Consider the following 16,588-nt stretch of genomic DNA (forward strand, 5'->3'; position numbering starts at 1 on the left):
AGTAGTTCGCAATCTTTGTCACATCTCACTTTTCTTAACAATTTTGCATCGCCTGCAAATAGGCTCACATAACTGGACACCCCATCCACCATGTCATTTATGTAGACCGCGAACATTACTGGTGCCAACACTGATCCCTGTGGAACTCCACTCTCCACCAAGCCCCATTCTGATGGTCTGTCCTTAATTATTGTTCTCATTTCTCTTCCTACCAAAAGTCTTCCATCCATTTTAGTAAACTGCCATGCACTCCTCCTACCATTTCAAGTTTCCAGATCAGTCTCCGTGTGGTACCTTATCAAAGGCCTTTTTTAAATCCAGATATATTCCATCAGCCCAACCATCTCTTTCCTGTATTACATCTATCACCCTCGAATAGTAACATATCAGGTTTGTCGCATGAACACCCTTTTCTAAAACCAAATTGACACTCACAAAGTATGTCATTTTTCTCCAAGAAGTCTGTCCATCTATTCTTCACCACCCTCTCACACATCTTAGCTACCACACTTGTAAGTGACACTGGTCTATAGTTCAATGGGTCTCTCTTGTTACCTGATTTATAGATTGGGACAATGTTAGCTCTTTTCCAGTCTTGGGGCACTACACCTTCCCTTAATGAGGCATCAATTACTTCACAAACTTTTTCTGCCAGTTGCTCCTGCATTCTCTTAAAATCCATCCTGATACCCCATCAGGTCCCACAGCTTTTCTCACTTCTAAACTCCCCATCATATTCTTGATCTCCTCCACAGTTACTTGAAACTCCTTCATAATCCCTTTCTGTTCCATTACCAGTGGTTTGTCAAAAGCAGTCTCCTTTGTGAATACCTTCCGAAAGCATCCATTCATAGCCTCTGCCATTTCCTGGGATCTTCACTGCATACTCCATTTACTTCTAAACTTTCAATACTTTCTCTATTTTTGATGTTGTTGTTCACATGTCTGTAAAAAGCCTTGGTTGGTCTTTACATTTATCAATTATATCCTTTTCTTGTTTCTTTCTTTCTTCTCTTCTAATCAACACATATTCATTTCTTGCTCTTTTGTAACTTTCCCACTGCTTAATCCGTCTTTTCCTTCTCCACCTCTTCCATGCATCCTCTTTTCTTGTTCTAGCCTTTTCACATCTATCGTTAAACCAGTCCTGCTTTCCAACTTCTCTATGTTGTCTTATTGGTACAAATTTTTCTCACCTTCTTTGTATATTTTTATAAATTCCTTCCACTTTTCATTTGCTCCTTAGCACTCTTGAATTTCATCCAATTTGTCTCTTGAAAGAATTTCTTTAGGTTTCCAAAATCTGTCTTGGCATAATTCCATCTTCCCACTTTATATTCTTCATTTCTTCTAGATTTCTCTTCATCTATCACCTTGAACTCCAAAACTGCATGATCACTCTTTGCTAAAGGGCACTCCACCCTCATCTCCTCAATGACCATTGGCTCTGTACTAAAGACCAAGTCCAGTCTTGACGATGCTCCTCTCCTCCAAACCTAGTATCTTCTTTGACCCACTGAGTTAACACATTTTCCATTGCCAGTGTCAATAGTGTATTTCCCCATGTTGTCTCTGATCCTTCCATTGACCAGTCCTCCCAACACACCTCTTTACAATTAAAATCTCCCATCATTATAGTTCGTTCACAGCCACCCAACATTTCTTCCAGACATGTTCCTGTATCACTTATCATTTCTTCATATTCCTGTACTGACCATGCATTTGTCTTAGGTGGTACGTACACCACTATGTAGTGCCTCTTTTTCCTTCATTAGTTTCTGCTCTGATCTTTAGCACTTCTGCCTTTCCCATACCTTCTTTCACTTGATCCACCTTTATATCTTTTTAACCAGCAACATCACTCCTCCTCCCATCTTACCTACTCTATTTCTTTTCCAAACATTATATTTCCTTCTCCAACCATCATCAGGTCTTCTCCTCTCTCAGTTTTGTTTCAGTAAGACCCACAATATCTGGGTTCTTGTCCCTCAAGTAATCGTTGAGTTCTAAAATCCCGATATCACTCCATTTATGTTGGAATACATTACATTCCGCTCATACGTAAGTTTCTTTAGTCCTTTCTTGCTGTACTTTTCTGGGTTATGAACCACTTCCTCAGTCTCATATCCAAGATTCTCCAGAAAACTCTTTCTTCTCCTCTTCTGTCCTCTCTTCATTTTTTTCAAAGCCTCCTTTCTCAACTCATTTAACATTTCTCTTTCCTTTTCACCGAGATCTCTTCTCAACCAAATCTTCCTTGTTGTTTCCTGCTGGGCTAGCCTCCATGACTTCTCCACCAATTCATCTACATCCTTTTGTGACTTAAGTTTGATTCTTATTGGCCTCATACCTTCTCTTGTGAACTTTCCAATTCTATGGAAGTCCTCTATTTCTTGTACTAGGTCTTTTCCTCCTCCTGCACCACATTAATGATATTATTTATCACCTTTTTATGTTTTTCTCTCTCCATTTTACTCGGTGTCTTATCCTCCTCCACACCAAATATCACCACACATCTCTTTTTGTCTACAGTTTCCTCACCAATGTCTCATTTGATTTAATAACCTTCACCACTTTCTCAGCAATCTTCTCTTCTATGATCTGTTGATCTATAATTTCAGCAAGGCCCAAAGTTTTCTCCCAGACTCTTTGATTTCCTTTTCCAGACTTGCAACTTTGTAATTTACCTCCTTTCTTTCCACTTCCTGACTTTTTTCCATTCAGCCTGCTTCTCCATCACTTTTCCTAGAGATTCTCCACATTTTTCGCAATTCACTTTAATTAGCTTAACTTCCTCTTTCAGTACTTCATTTTCCTTCTTCATATCGGCACACTCTTTCATTACATTGTCATAACTCGTTTCCAGGCCCCATACTTTTCAAACAGTTTTTCAATTTTACCTTCCAACTCCAGAATTTTCTTCACATAAGCGCTCTTCTCCATTATTCCTTGAAATCCTGTGAAGTCTGATTCATCTTTCGAGTTCACGGCCGCCATGTTGCGCAGATGTAAACAAACCAGCTGATGGCTCAAACGCAGGCTACAGTTTATATTCACCTTCCCTGGACATTATTTTGCTAATCAACAGTTAACATGACTATATGGAGACGGGACAAACATTACCAGCTCCTTTCCCACCTTGGTTACTCTTAGGCAATGTGTGTGTGTGTGTGTGTGTGTGTGTGTGTGTGTGTGTGTGTGTGTGTGTGTGTGTGTGTGTGTGTGTGTGTGTGTGTGTATTTACCTAGTTGTATTTACCTAGTTGTAGTTTTACAGGGCCTGGGCTTTATGCTCGTGTGGTCCCGTCTCCATATCTCCACTTATCCAATTTTTCTTTAAAACTATGTACACTCTTTGCTGACACCACTTCCTCACTCAAACTGTTCCAAGTCTCAACACATCTTTATGGAAACTAAATTTTTAACATCTCTCAGACATCGTCCCTTCCTTAGTTTCTTACTATGCGATCTTGTGCTTCTAAAGTCATATTCTTCTCTCAGGATCAGTTTCTCATTATCCACTTCATCCATTCCATTAATCAATTTATAAACTTGTATCAGATCCCTCTCTCTTCTCTGCTCCAAGGTTGGTAGATCCATAGCCTTTAGTCTCTCCTCATATGTCATCCCTTTAAATTCTGGAACCATTCTTGTAGCCATTTTTGTAGTCTCTAATTTTCTTATGTGTTTCTTTTATGGGAGTCCACACAACTCCTGCATATTCCAATCTAGGTCTTATTTTAGTACTTATCAATTTCTTCATCATTTCCTTGTCCATATAGTGAAATGCTACTCCAATATTCCTTAGCAAATTATACGCCTCTGAAAATTCTATCAATATGGCTTACCGTTGATTATTTTCTTCCATTGTCACTCCCAAGTCCTTTTCCTTTTTACTTTTTCTAGTTCTACTCCATCTCCCATCTTATAGATTCCCACTGGTCGTTTTTCACTTTTTCCCATTTCCATGACATGGCTTTTGTCCACATTGAATTCCATCTCCCATTTTTGCTCCATTTCCAGATCTTGTTTAAGTCTTCCTGTAGTATTTCACAATCCTCTTTTGTTTAATGACTCTGCACAGTTTCGCATCGTCCGCAAACAGATTTATGTAGCTGTTCACTCCTCTGGCATGTCATTTATATATACGAGAAAAGTATTGGTGCCAATACTGACCCCTGTGGCACTCCGCTGTCTACTGTTCTCCACTTGGACTTCATATCTTTAACTATCGTCCTTATTTCTTTCCCCCTTAAGTAATTCTTCATCCATCTCAATGTGCTTCCTTTTAAGCCACCCTTCTCCTCTAACTTCCATAGTAATCTTTCATGTGGCACTTTATCAAACGCCTTTTTTAGATCTAAATAAATACAGTCAACCCATCCTCTCTCTCTTGTACTTTATCAACTATTCTAGAGTAGAAACTCAATAAATTTGTTACACATGACCAACCTTTTCTAAAACCAAATTGGCTATTTGATAATATTTTGTTGTCTTCAAGAAACTCAATCCATTGCTTCTTTATTACTTTTTCACACATCTTGCATATTACACTAGTTAGTGATACCGGTCTGTAATTTAAAGGTTCTTCCTTCCTTCCGCTCTTATATATGGGAACCACCTCAGCTCTTTTCCACTCCACTGGCACTGTTCCATTTTCAATTGAGCATTTTATGATGTTGTATATTGGACTTGCTAGTTCTTCCCTACATTCTTTCAGTATTCTGCCTGAGACTTCATCCGTCCCATTGCCTTTTCCTCATCTAGTTCTGTCATCAACTTTTTATTTCAAGCTTGGTTACTTTAATCTCTTTCATATAGACAGTCTCTATTACCCTGTGGTCTTTCAAATTTGGATTCCTTAGTAAAGACCTCATGAAATTTACTATTTAACAGTTCTGCCATACTTTTTGGGTCTTCCACCATTCCGTTTTCTCCTTTTAACCTTTCTATTGTTTCTTTTGTCTTATTTTTCCATTTATGAATCTGTAGAACAATTTTGGTTGTTCCTTACATTTTTCGACAATGTCCTTTTCATAGTTCTTTCTTCTTCCTTTCTCACCTTAGCATATTCATTTCTTGCTGTTTTGAAGTTTTCCTTATTTTCTGGATTTCTGTTTCTTCTCCACCTTTTCCATGCTCCATCTCGTTTCTCCTTTGCCCTAGCACATCTTGCATTAAACCAATCTTTCTTTCCTTCTTCTTTAGGTCTATATTTCGGGACATATTCCCTGACCCCAGTTTTGTATATTTCAAAAATAAGTTATATTTCTCTTGAACCGTTAATGAGTTTTCCATCTCCTCCCAGTTTATGTTTTTAAAATAGTTCTTGAGATTCTCAATATCAGCCTTTCTGTAATTTAATCGGTCTCCTTTGTATGATTCATCTCTATCTTCCTTTCCTTCTTCTATATCCATTTCTAATATTACATGGTCACTCTTTCCCAATGGGCACTTGTATCTTATATCATCGTTAATTGGTATATCCTTGTAAAACTAGGTCTAATCTTGCCGGCTCATCGCTTTCCTCTGAATCTTGTGTTTTCCTTTACTCTTTGGACCATCAAATTATCTATCATTAGGTTCAGGAATCTATCTCCCAGGCATCTTCCCCATACCACTTTCATAATTTTCCCAGTCTACCTCCTTACAGTTGAAATCTCCTACCAATATCACTTTTCTCCTTTCCTTAATGATTCTTGTAAGACTCCTTATTGTGTCATCTATCATGTCTCTATATTCTTGGTTAGTCCATGAGTTTGTTTTTGTGGCACATATGTTCCAATGATTGTTAACTCCTTTTATTAATATGTACCTTAACATACAGTATTTCTGATTTTCCTTCCCAAACTCCACTTGATTTACCACTATCTCCTTCCTTAACATCATCATGACTCCTCCTCCTCCTTTACCCACTCTGTCTCTCCTCCATATATTATACCTTTTATCTATGTCTATTTTTATTGCCTCATTTAACTTTGTTTCCACCAGGCATACAATATCTGGTTCTTCTTTCTTTATGTAATCTCTTAATTCTAATTTACTAGATAAAATCCCATCTATGTTTGTATACATCATTTTAATCTCTTGTTCTTATCATTTTAGTTAAACTTGCTCCATTTTTTTCTCTTCTTTCTCTTTTATATACCATTTCCTTATCCTGTCTCCTATAATTCTAAAAAAAAAATGCCTTCTTCTCCTCCTCTGACCTTTCATTATTTTTTTCTCTTGCTTCTGCCACCAGTTCATTATGTCTTTTCCTTTCCTCCTCGTTTCTATTTTTCTTTATATATATATCTTTGCATCCTTCTGTTTCTCTGAGTTTTGTTTTTCTATATAGTACTTCTTCTGCTGCTGCTTGTGATTTTAGTAATATCTTAATTGGTCTCACTGTTCCTTCTTGATATGGTCCCATTCTATGGATTTCTTCTACTTCCTCTTCTAAGTTCTGTCTATCCTCGTCATTCAGATGTTTTAGTAGGACTTTTACTGATTTCATTTCGTCTTTTTCCCTTCTTGGTCTATATTTAACATTTTTTTTCTTTCAGTCCAAAAATAATTACACTCTTCTTTTTTTCTGCAATTTCTCTTACTAAATATTCTTTTTTCTTGAGGACTCCTATCATTTTGCTTGTCATATTTTCATCTCTTTGTTTTAACTGTTCTTGAAATACTTCTTGAAATTATTCCTTGTCTTTCTTATCTTGGATTCTCCATCTTTGTGTGTGTGTGTGTGTGTGTGTGTGTGTGTGTGTTACCTAGTATTTACCTAGTTGTATTGTACAGGGTTCGAGCAGGGCTCATAGTGTCCTGTCATCTCCATATCTCCACATCTAATTTTCCTTTAAAGCTATGCACATTATGTGCTATAACAACTTCATCACTCAATGCATTCCGCTTTTCCCCCTTTCTATGTGGAAAACTGTATTTTCCAATATCCTTAACACACTGCCTCTTCTTAATCTTCTTTGCATATCCTCTTGTTTTCCAGCTTCTTCTGTCACCAGCACAAGGTCTTCCTTGTCTATCTTTTCAATGCTATTAACTATTTCATACAACGTTATTTGGTCTCCTCTTTCTCTTCTATCTTGTAAGGTTGGCAGTCCCATTTCCTTTAGCCTTTCTTCAAATGTTAGATCCTTTAGTTCTGGAACCATCTTTGTAGGTATCTTCTGGATCCATTCTAATCTTCTTACATCCTTATTCAAGCTTGGTGACCACACCACTGCTGCATATTCCAACTTTGGACGTTTGCTCGTAATAATTATTTTCATCATATCTTTGTCCAAGTACTGAAAAGCCACCCTAATGTTAGTCAACATTTTTTTAATGTCCTGGCCTATAGAACCTGTAGGTAACTTAAAGTGAATTGGAAGCACTGTTAAGCTTTCACCCATTAGTGGCGCAGGCAATTTTATTTATAGTGGTACCTATATTAGGACCCATATCCCCACCCAATCTCATCTTGGGTGTAACTACATAGAACCTGGATATCATGGTGATATGTAGGTAGCTTTAAACCATTCAACAAATGGCAAAATTTCAAGGCCCATACTTGGTGGGATTCAAACCTACGCATGGACGTCAGCCCAATCCTACGCTCACCACTTTATCCACTAGGCCACCGCCTCCCAATATCTTACATATGTGTTTTTCGGGGGTTCAGATTTTCTTGCATAACCACTTCCAGATCTTTTTCCTCTTTAGTCTTCCTTATTTGTTCCTCTCCCATCAAATACTTCCATACTGGTCTTCTCTTATTCTTTCCTGATTCCATTATGTGACATTTCTTGGCACTGAATTCTAACTTGTACTTCTTACTCCACTCATAAATTTTGTTTATATCTTCCTGCAGCAGCAAACAGTCTTCTCAGGTCTTGATTACTCTTAGCAATTTTGCATCATCACCAAAACAAATTAATATAACTGGCCACTCCATTCTGCATGTTATTTATATACACAGGTAACTCTCAATTTACGCGTGTTTGATTTACGCGTTTTTGTTATAACGCGTCCGAAAAAATATAATTAATTCAATTTGCGTGATCAGTTTGCTTATACGCGATTTGGCCCAACGGCATTTTCAAACTGAGCGCCAGACGCACTTTTCAAACTGCACGCCAGAGAGTTCCGCAGCTGGCCGATAGGTGAGAGCTCCGGGGCAGAACCCAAGAAGCTCCATAGCAACCTCCTGCTCACATACCAACCTTCGTAAAATAGCATCCACAAAGATTCATTGTTGTTGGCGGGTGGAAATGGCATCCATGAACGCTTGGAGGGATGGTAACAAAGTTGCTATGAGGTTGCTCTCAGGTTGCTGGTAGCACCACCTCTCGAGGTGGTGTTACTGTCTTATAATTGTATATGCATTTATGTTCACAAAACAATATTTCTATTAGCTTTTTACAAACCTTGCCCCCAAGAAAGGATTGTTTTGTAATGCATGAAGTGAAATCTTACATGGAATACCAAATAATAAAGCAGAGATGAGATCCCACAGACAGGCAGACTCTCCCATCAGCCGCTTCTTCTTGTGACCCTTTTAGCTTGCGTGTCGCTTTCACCACAATATCTATGTTTCCACTCCTCTATTGCCTACTATAATGGATATCATATCTTAGTATTCATATACGCTCATGCCATGAGGATAACCTCAACTCCGTGGCACTGAGTGATAGTAAAATCCGCGGTATTTCATTAGTAATTCACTATCACTCAATGTCTTATATATGCATTTATGTTCACAAAACAATATTTATATTAGCTTTTTACAAACCTTACCCTCAAGAAAAGATTGTTTTGTAATGCATAAAGCGAATTCTTACATGGAATACCAAAAAAATAAAGCAGAGATGAGATAGGCCACATACGAGGCGGAGACTCGCGGCGACTCGGTTACTTCTTCTTCTTCTTGTAACCCTTTTAGCTTGCATGTCGCTTTCACCACGATATTTATGTTTCTACTCCTCTATTGCCTGCTATAATGGATATCATATCTTAGTATTCATATACGCTCATGCCATGAGGATAACCTCAACTCCGTGGCACTGAGTGATAGGGAATTACTGATGAAATACCGTAATTCTCCTCCTTTGACCTTTCATTAACTTTTTCCTTTGCTTCTGCCACCAGTTCATTGCGACTCTTCCTTTCTTCCTCACTTTTATTTTTCTTTATATGTATACATATCCCTGCAACCTTCTGTTTCTCTGAGTTTTGTCGTTCTATATAGTATTTCTTCTGTTGCTGCTTGTGATTTTAGTAGTATCTTAATTGGTCTCACTGTTCATTCTTGATATGGTCCCACTCTGTGGATTTCTTCTACCTCCTCTTCTAAGTTCTGTCTATCCTCGTCATTTAGATTCTTTAGTAAGTCTTTGATTGATTTCATCTCCTCTTTTTCCCTTCTTGGTCTATATTTTACATTGTGTGTGTTTGTTTGTTTGATCTGCTGCAGTCTCTGAAAAGACAGCCAGACGTTACCCTACGGAACGAGCTCAGAGCTCATTATTTCCAATCTTCGGATAGGCCTGAGACCAGGCACACACCACACACCGGGACAACAAGGTCACAACTCCTCGATTTGCATCCCGTACCTACTCACTGCTAGGTAAACAGGGGCTACACGTGAAAGGAGACACACCCAAATATCTCCACCCAGCCAGGGAATCAAACCTCGGTCCTCTGGCTTGTGAAGCCAGTGCTCTAACCACTGAACTACCTAACCTAACCTAACCTAGTTGTATTTACCTACCCTACAGAACGAGCTCAGAGCTCATTATTTCCGATCTTCGGATAGGCCTGAGACCAGGCACACACCACACACCGGGACAACAAGGTCACAACTCCAGAGCCTGGGCTTTATGCTCGTGTGGCCCTGTCTCCATATCTACACTTATCCAACTTTTCTTTAAAACTATGCACACTCGTTGCTGACACCACTTCTTCACTCAAATTGTTCCAAGTCTCAACACATCTTTGCAGGAAACTATATTTTTTCACTTCTTCACTCAAATTGTTCCAAGTCTCAACACATCTTTGCAGGAAACTATATTTTTTAATATCTCTTAGACATCTTCCCTTCCTCAGCTTTTTACTATGCAATCTTGAGCTTCGAATGTCATATTCTTTTCTTACGATCAGATTCTCATTATCCACTTGGTCCATTCCGATGATCAATTTATAAACTTGTATCAGATCCCCTCTCTCCCTTCTCTGTTCTAGGGTTGGTAGATCCATAGCCTTTAGTCTCTCCTTATATGTCATCCCTTTTAATTCTGGAACCATTCTTGTAGCCATTTTTTGTAGTCTCTCCAGCTTCCTTATGTGTTTCTTTTTATGGGGGATCCACACTACTCCTGCATATTCCAATCTGGGTCTTATTATATTACTTCGTCTTTCACTCTTTCCCATTTATATGACATGGCTTTTGTCCACATTGAATTCCATCTCCCACTTTTTTACTCCAGTCCCAAATCTTACTTAGGTCTTCCTGCAGTATTTCACAATCCTCTTTTTGCTTTATAACTCTGCACAGTTTTGCATCATCCGCAAACAGATTTATGTAGCTGTTCACTCCTTCTGGCATGTCGTTTATATATATGAGAAAAAGTATTGGCGCCAATACTGACCCCTGCGGCACTCTGCTTTCTACTGCTCTCCACTTGGACTTCATATCTTTGACTACTGTCCTTATTTCTCTCCCCATCAAATAATTTTCCATCCATCTCAATGTGCTTCCTTTTAAGCCACCCTTCTCCTCTAACTTCCACAGTAATCTTGCATGTGGCACTTTATCAAATGCCTTTTTTTAAATTCAAATAAATACAATTAACCCATCCCTCTCTCTCTTGTACTCTGTCAACTATTCTAGAGTAGAAACTCAGTAAATTTGTTACACATGACCGCCCTTTTCTAAAACCAAATTAGCTATTTGATAATAATTTGTTGTCTTCAAGGAACTCGATCCATTGTTTCTTTCTTACTCTTTCACACATCTTACATATTACACTAGTTAGTGATACCGGTCTGTAATTTAAAGGTTTTTCCTTCCTTCAGCTCTTATATATGGGAACCACCTCAGCTCTTTTCCATTCTACTGGTACTGTTCCATTTTTTATTGAGCATTTTATGATGTATATAGGACTTGCTAGTTCTTCCCTACATTCTTTCAGTATTCTGCCTGAGACTTCATCCAGTCCCAGTGCCTTTTCTTCATCCAGTTCCTTCATTAATTCTTTTATTTCAAACTTGGTTACTTTAATCGCTTTCATAAAGACGGTCTCTCTATTACCCTGTGGCCTTTCAAACTTGGATTCCTTAGTAAAGACCTCCTGAAATTTACTATTTAACAGTTCTGCCATACTTTTTGGGTCTTCCACCATCCTATCCTCTCCTTTTAACCTTTCTATTTTCTTTTTGCCTTATTTTTCCATTGATGAATCTGTAGAACAATTTTGGTTGCTCCTTGCATTTTTCGACAATGTCCTTTTCATAGTTCCTCTCCTCTTCCTTCCTCACTTTAACATATTCATTTCTCGCTGTCTTGAAGTTTTCCTTATTTACTGCATTTCTATTTCTCCTCCACCTTTTTCATGTTCCATCTCTTTTCTCCTTTGCCCTGGCACACCTTACATTAAACCAATCTTTCTTTCCTTTTTCATTAGGTCTATATTTCAGGACATATTCCCTGACTCCTGTTTTGTATATTTCCAAAAATAAGTTATATTTCTCTTGCACCCTCTCAGAGTTTTCCATCTCCTCCCAGTTAGCATATTTGAAATAGTTCTTGAGATTCTCAATATCAGCCTTTCTGTAATTTAATCGGTCTCCTTTGTATGATTCGTCTCTATCCTCTTTTCCCTTTTATATCCATTTCTAATATTACATGGTCACTCTTTCCCAAGGGGCACTTATATCTTATACAGGGTGGGGCACGGATACTTCCCGATTTGAGAATGAAATAAAAACCTGTTCACACTTCACAATTCTTTCTTTTTCTTTTATGCCTTTCACACAACATGGGAGATTTACTTTTACACTGTTTTAAAGACAATATCTTTTAAATGTCCACCTCCAGATGATTTTGGAAGCATTGGTCTATTCTCTCCAGCATGTTGAGCGGTTTATTGGCTATTTCAGTTCAGATAGCGTTCTGTAGGTCTTCCAAGGTCTGTGGACTGTCGTTATAAACCAGGGATTTGAGATATTCCCACAGGAAATAATCACAGGGGGCTAAATCAGTGTGTGCCCACACTGCATGCATTTCAATGGGATTCCTGAGAGAAGCTTTTCCCAACCGACTGATTCCCCTGAGAGGAGACTTAAACTGGCCTACGCACTCACCTGATTTAGCCCCCTGTGATTATTTCCTGTGGGGATATCTCAAATCCCTGGTTTATAACGACCGTCTACAGACCCTGAAAGACCTACAGAACGCCATCCGAACTGAAATAACCAATATACCGCTCAACATGCTGGAGAGAGTAGACCAAAGCTTCCGAAATCGTCTGAATCAGTGTATTGACAATGGAGGTGGACATTTAAAAGATATTGTCTTTAAAACAGTGTAAAAGTAAATCTCCCATGTTGTGTGAAAGGCATAAAAGAAGAATAAAGAATTGTGAAGTGTGAACAGGTTTTTATTTCATTCTCAAATCGGGAAGTATTCGCGCCCCACCCTGTATCATCATTCATTTGTATACCTCTTGTAAAAACCAGGTCCAATCTCGCCGGTTCGTTGTTTCCTCTGAATCTTGTCTTTTCCTTTACTTTTTGGTCCATCATATCATCTATCATTAGGTTCAGGAATCTTTCTCCCCAAGCTTCTTCCCCCATACCACTTTCATAATTTTCCCAGTCCACTTCTTTACAGTTGAAGTCTCCTACTAATATCATTTTTCTCCTTTCTTTAATGACTCTCGTTAGACTCCTTATTGTGTCATCAATCATGTCTTTATATTCTTGATTGGTCCATGAATTTGTTTTTGGTGGCACATATGTTCCAATGATTGATAACTCTTTTTTATTAATATGCATCTTAATATACAGTACTTCTGCTTTTCCTTCCCCATATTCCACTTGGTTTACCACCATCTCTTTCCTTAACATTATCATGACTCCTCCTCCTCCTTTACCCCCTCTGTCTTTCCTCCATACGTTATATGTATTATCTATGTCTATTTTGATTGCCTCATTTAGTTTTGTTTCAGCTAGGCATACAATATCCGGTTTTTCTTTCTTTTTGTAAATTTTTAATTCTAATTTACTTGATAGAACCCCATCTATGTTCGTATACATCATTTAGTTTCTTGCCCTTATCACTTTTAGTTACACTTGCTCCACTGTTTCCTCTTCCTTCTCTCTTAAATACCATTTCCTTATCCTGTCTCCTAGAATTCTCCCCAAAAAAAATGCCTTTTTCTCCTCCTCTGATCTTTCATTATTTTTTTCCCTTACTGCTGCCACCAGTTCGTTATCTCTTTTTTTCTTCCTCATTTTTATTTTTCCTTATATATATATCCTTGCAGCCTTCTGTTTCTCTGAGTTTTATTGTTCTATATAATATCTCTTCTGTTGTTGCTTGTGGTTTTAGTAGTATCTTAATTGGCCTTGTTGTTCCATCTTGATAAGGTCCCATTCTGTGTATTTCCTCTACTTCCTCCTCTAGGTTCTGCCTATCTTCGTCGTTTAGATTTTTTAGTAAGTCTTTGACTGATTTCATTTCCTCTTTTTCCCTTCTTGGTCTATGTTTTACATTTTTTTCTTTTAGTCCAAATATGATTACATTCTTTCTTTTCTGCAATTTCCCTTACTAGGTTTTCTTTTTCCTTAAGGACTCCTACCATATTGTTTGCCATATTCTCATTTCTTTCTTTTAGTTGTTCCTGGATCACCTCCTGAAAATTATCCTTGTCTTTCTTATCTTGTACTCTCCATGCCTGTATTTCTTTCTTAACCCCTTCGCGCCGGATGTTAAAAAAGCCCGCCTGTATGATATACGGGTGGTAGTGCCGCACGCCCGAGCACGGGAAACTCGTGCAAGCTTGTCATACTTGTCGTCTTTGTGTATTATGCTGTTATTTTTTAGTTACTATATCACCTTCGAAGAGGAAAGTGGACGCTTCTCTCTTGAGAGAGAGAGAGAGAGAGAGAGAGAGAGAGAGAGAGAGAGAGAGAGAGAGAGAGAGAGAGAGAGAGAGAGAGAGAGAGAGAGAGAGAGACATTTGCTAATATTTTAGACACAAGCGGGACGCATGTAGCTTATCTTTCGAGAGGACGAGAAGAGAGAGAGAGAGAGAGAGAGAGAGAGAGAGAGAGAGAGAGAGAGAGAGAGAGAGAGAGAGAGAGAGAGAGAGAGAGAGAGAGAGAGAGAGAGAGTGTGTGTGTGTGTGTGTGTGTGTGTGTGTGTGTGTGTGTGTGTGTGTGTGTGTGTGTGTGTGTGTGTGTGTGTGTGTGTGTGTGTGTGTGTGTATTCACTGTTTGATCTGCTGCAGTCTCTGACGAGACAGCCAGACGTTACCCTACGGAGCGAGCTCAGAGCTCATTATTTCCGATCTTGGGATAGGACTGAGACCAGGCACACACCACACACCGGGACAACAAGGTCACAACTCCTCGATTTACATCCCGTACCTACTCACTGCTAGGTGAACAGGGCTACGTGAAAGAGACACACCCAAATATCTCCACCCGGCCGGGGAATCGAACCCGGTTATCTGGCTTGTGAAGCCAGCGCTCTGTGTGTGAGCTACCGTGTGTGTGTGTGTGTGTGTGTGTGTGTGTGTGTGTGTGTGTGTGTGTGTGTGTGTGTGTGTGTGTGTGTGTGTGTGTGTGTGTGTGTGTGTGTGTGTGTGTGTGTGTGTGTGTGTGTGTGTGTGTGTGTGTGTGTGTGTGTGTGTGTGTGTGTGTGTGTGTGTGTGTGTGTGTGTGTGTGTGTGTGTGTGTGTGTGTGTGTGTGTGTGTGTGTGTGTGTGTGTGTGTGTGTGTGTGTGTGTGTGTGTGTGTGAACTTATGTAACTTATCTTCGAGAGGAGAGGGGAGGGAGGGAAGGAGATGGGAGGGAGGAAAGGGAGATGGGAGGAGAGAGAGAGAGAGAGAGAGAGAGAGAGAGAGAGAGAGAGAGAGAGAGAGAGAGAGAGAGAGAGAGAGAGAGAGAGAGAGAGAGAGAGAGAGAGAGAGAGAGAGAGAGAGAGATGGGAACAGTCTATGCCATTGGGTAATTTCAGACACAAGGTGGGATGCATGTAGCTTATCTTTAGTGATTGGTGGAAACAAGGATGGTGGGAGGAGCACTAGGATTTCCAGGACAGCATACGGCGTGTGTAGTTGATATCCAACACACTATACGGGACAACTGAACTGAAGAAAGCTCAGAAAAGAAATATGACGCCTACTTAGGCGTCACCGTATATGCTACTGGGGCTTCATGACGCCTACATAGGCGTCACCGTATTGAAGGGGTTAATCGCGTCCTGTACTCTTTCTTCTTCTTTGTTAACTAGATCTTTCAGGTCCTCTTTTTCTTTCTCTACTTTACCAAGTCCTTCATCCATCTGTTTCTTATATTTGGCTAGTTCTTTTCTCAGTTCTGCGTTTTCTACTTTTAGTCTAGCTTCATTTTCTTCCACTTTTTTTATCCTTTCTTTCAAGTTCAGAAACTCTTTCTCCTGTTCATCGTTCTCTTTACTTTTCATATTCTCCCTTATCCAGTTGTCTAATTTTTTTCTCCAAAGTTAAAACTCGCCTATGGAGGGTGGTACTTGTCTCATCAAATCCTCCAAATCTTTTCTCTCCCTCATCATCATAATCATCCTCTTCTTATACTCTTTCCCTATTCTCATACCTGCATATGGGTGTACGCTCTTTCCGACTCATGGTGCCTTTCAATGTAATTTCTGGAAGCTATTGTCACCCAAGTCACACATTTGCCCAGGCCTCTGTAATCACAACAACCTGTGGTAGTGTGATCAGCTGATCGCGAGGAGCATTGGTCCGAGCGTCCGACTTTGACCGTGTCTCAATCGTGTGTGTGTGTGTGTGTGTTTACATGATTGTAATTATCTATCTGTAGAATGCAAGGTCCTAACTTCACTTTTGTGATCCTGTGTCTTTATTTATAATGATTTTGCTTTCCTTTAGTTGATGTATACTTCTTGCCTCAATCAGTACTTTCTTTAGCTTATAAAAGTATCTATAGATTGAGAAAAGTTATGTAGTCCAGGGATGAATTTTTGACCTTAACCAGTTAGTAGATATAATTATCAAAACTTATCTACAAATAAACCCATAAATCTGCAACAAAATGATTTATTAAAACTTACCTCCTTGAGCTGTGCACCACTTGAACTGATCTTGGCAGTGACAGTTGTGTTGGTAAGCACCCCTATACTGTGGAGGAGTCTGTTATCCTGTTCTCCACCAGTCACATGAAAGCTGTTACTGCCTTCCCCAAATGAAAGGTTCTGCACCTGCTCAATAGGAACACGAGCACAGCTGCCTATTTTGCTTCGCACCACACCAAGACGCTCATTGCTATGGCACTGTTAAAGGAGGGACAGGATGATAGCTATAGTGTATCTCACCCATAT

At 39.2% G+C, this 16,588-nt stretch overlaps 1 protein-coding gene across 1 annotated transcript in view; it reads right to left on the reverse strand.

The window, feature by feature from the left end:
- LOC123508171 (ubiquitin carboxyl-terminal hydrolase 24-like) overlaps positions 1 to 16,588 on the reverse strand; it is a 111,273-nt gene that overhangs the window by 26,064 nt on the left and 68,621 nt on the right. Inside the window, exon 17 of the mRNA XM_045261706.1 lies at positions 16,322 to 16,540. Coding sequence (XP_045117641.1) covers positions 16,322 to 16,540 — 219 coding nt within the window. The remainder of the gene's footprint in view (positions 1 to 16,321; positions 16,541 to 16,588) is intronic.

Source organism: Portunus trituberculatus, chromosome 24 (assembly GCF_017591435.1).
Source record: "Portunus trituberculatus isolate SZX2019 chromosome 24, ASM1759143v1, whole genome shotgun sequence".
Taxonomy (NCBI): Eukaryota; Metazoa; Arthropoda; class Malacostraca; order Decapoda; family Portunidae; genus Portunus; species Portunus trituberculatus.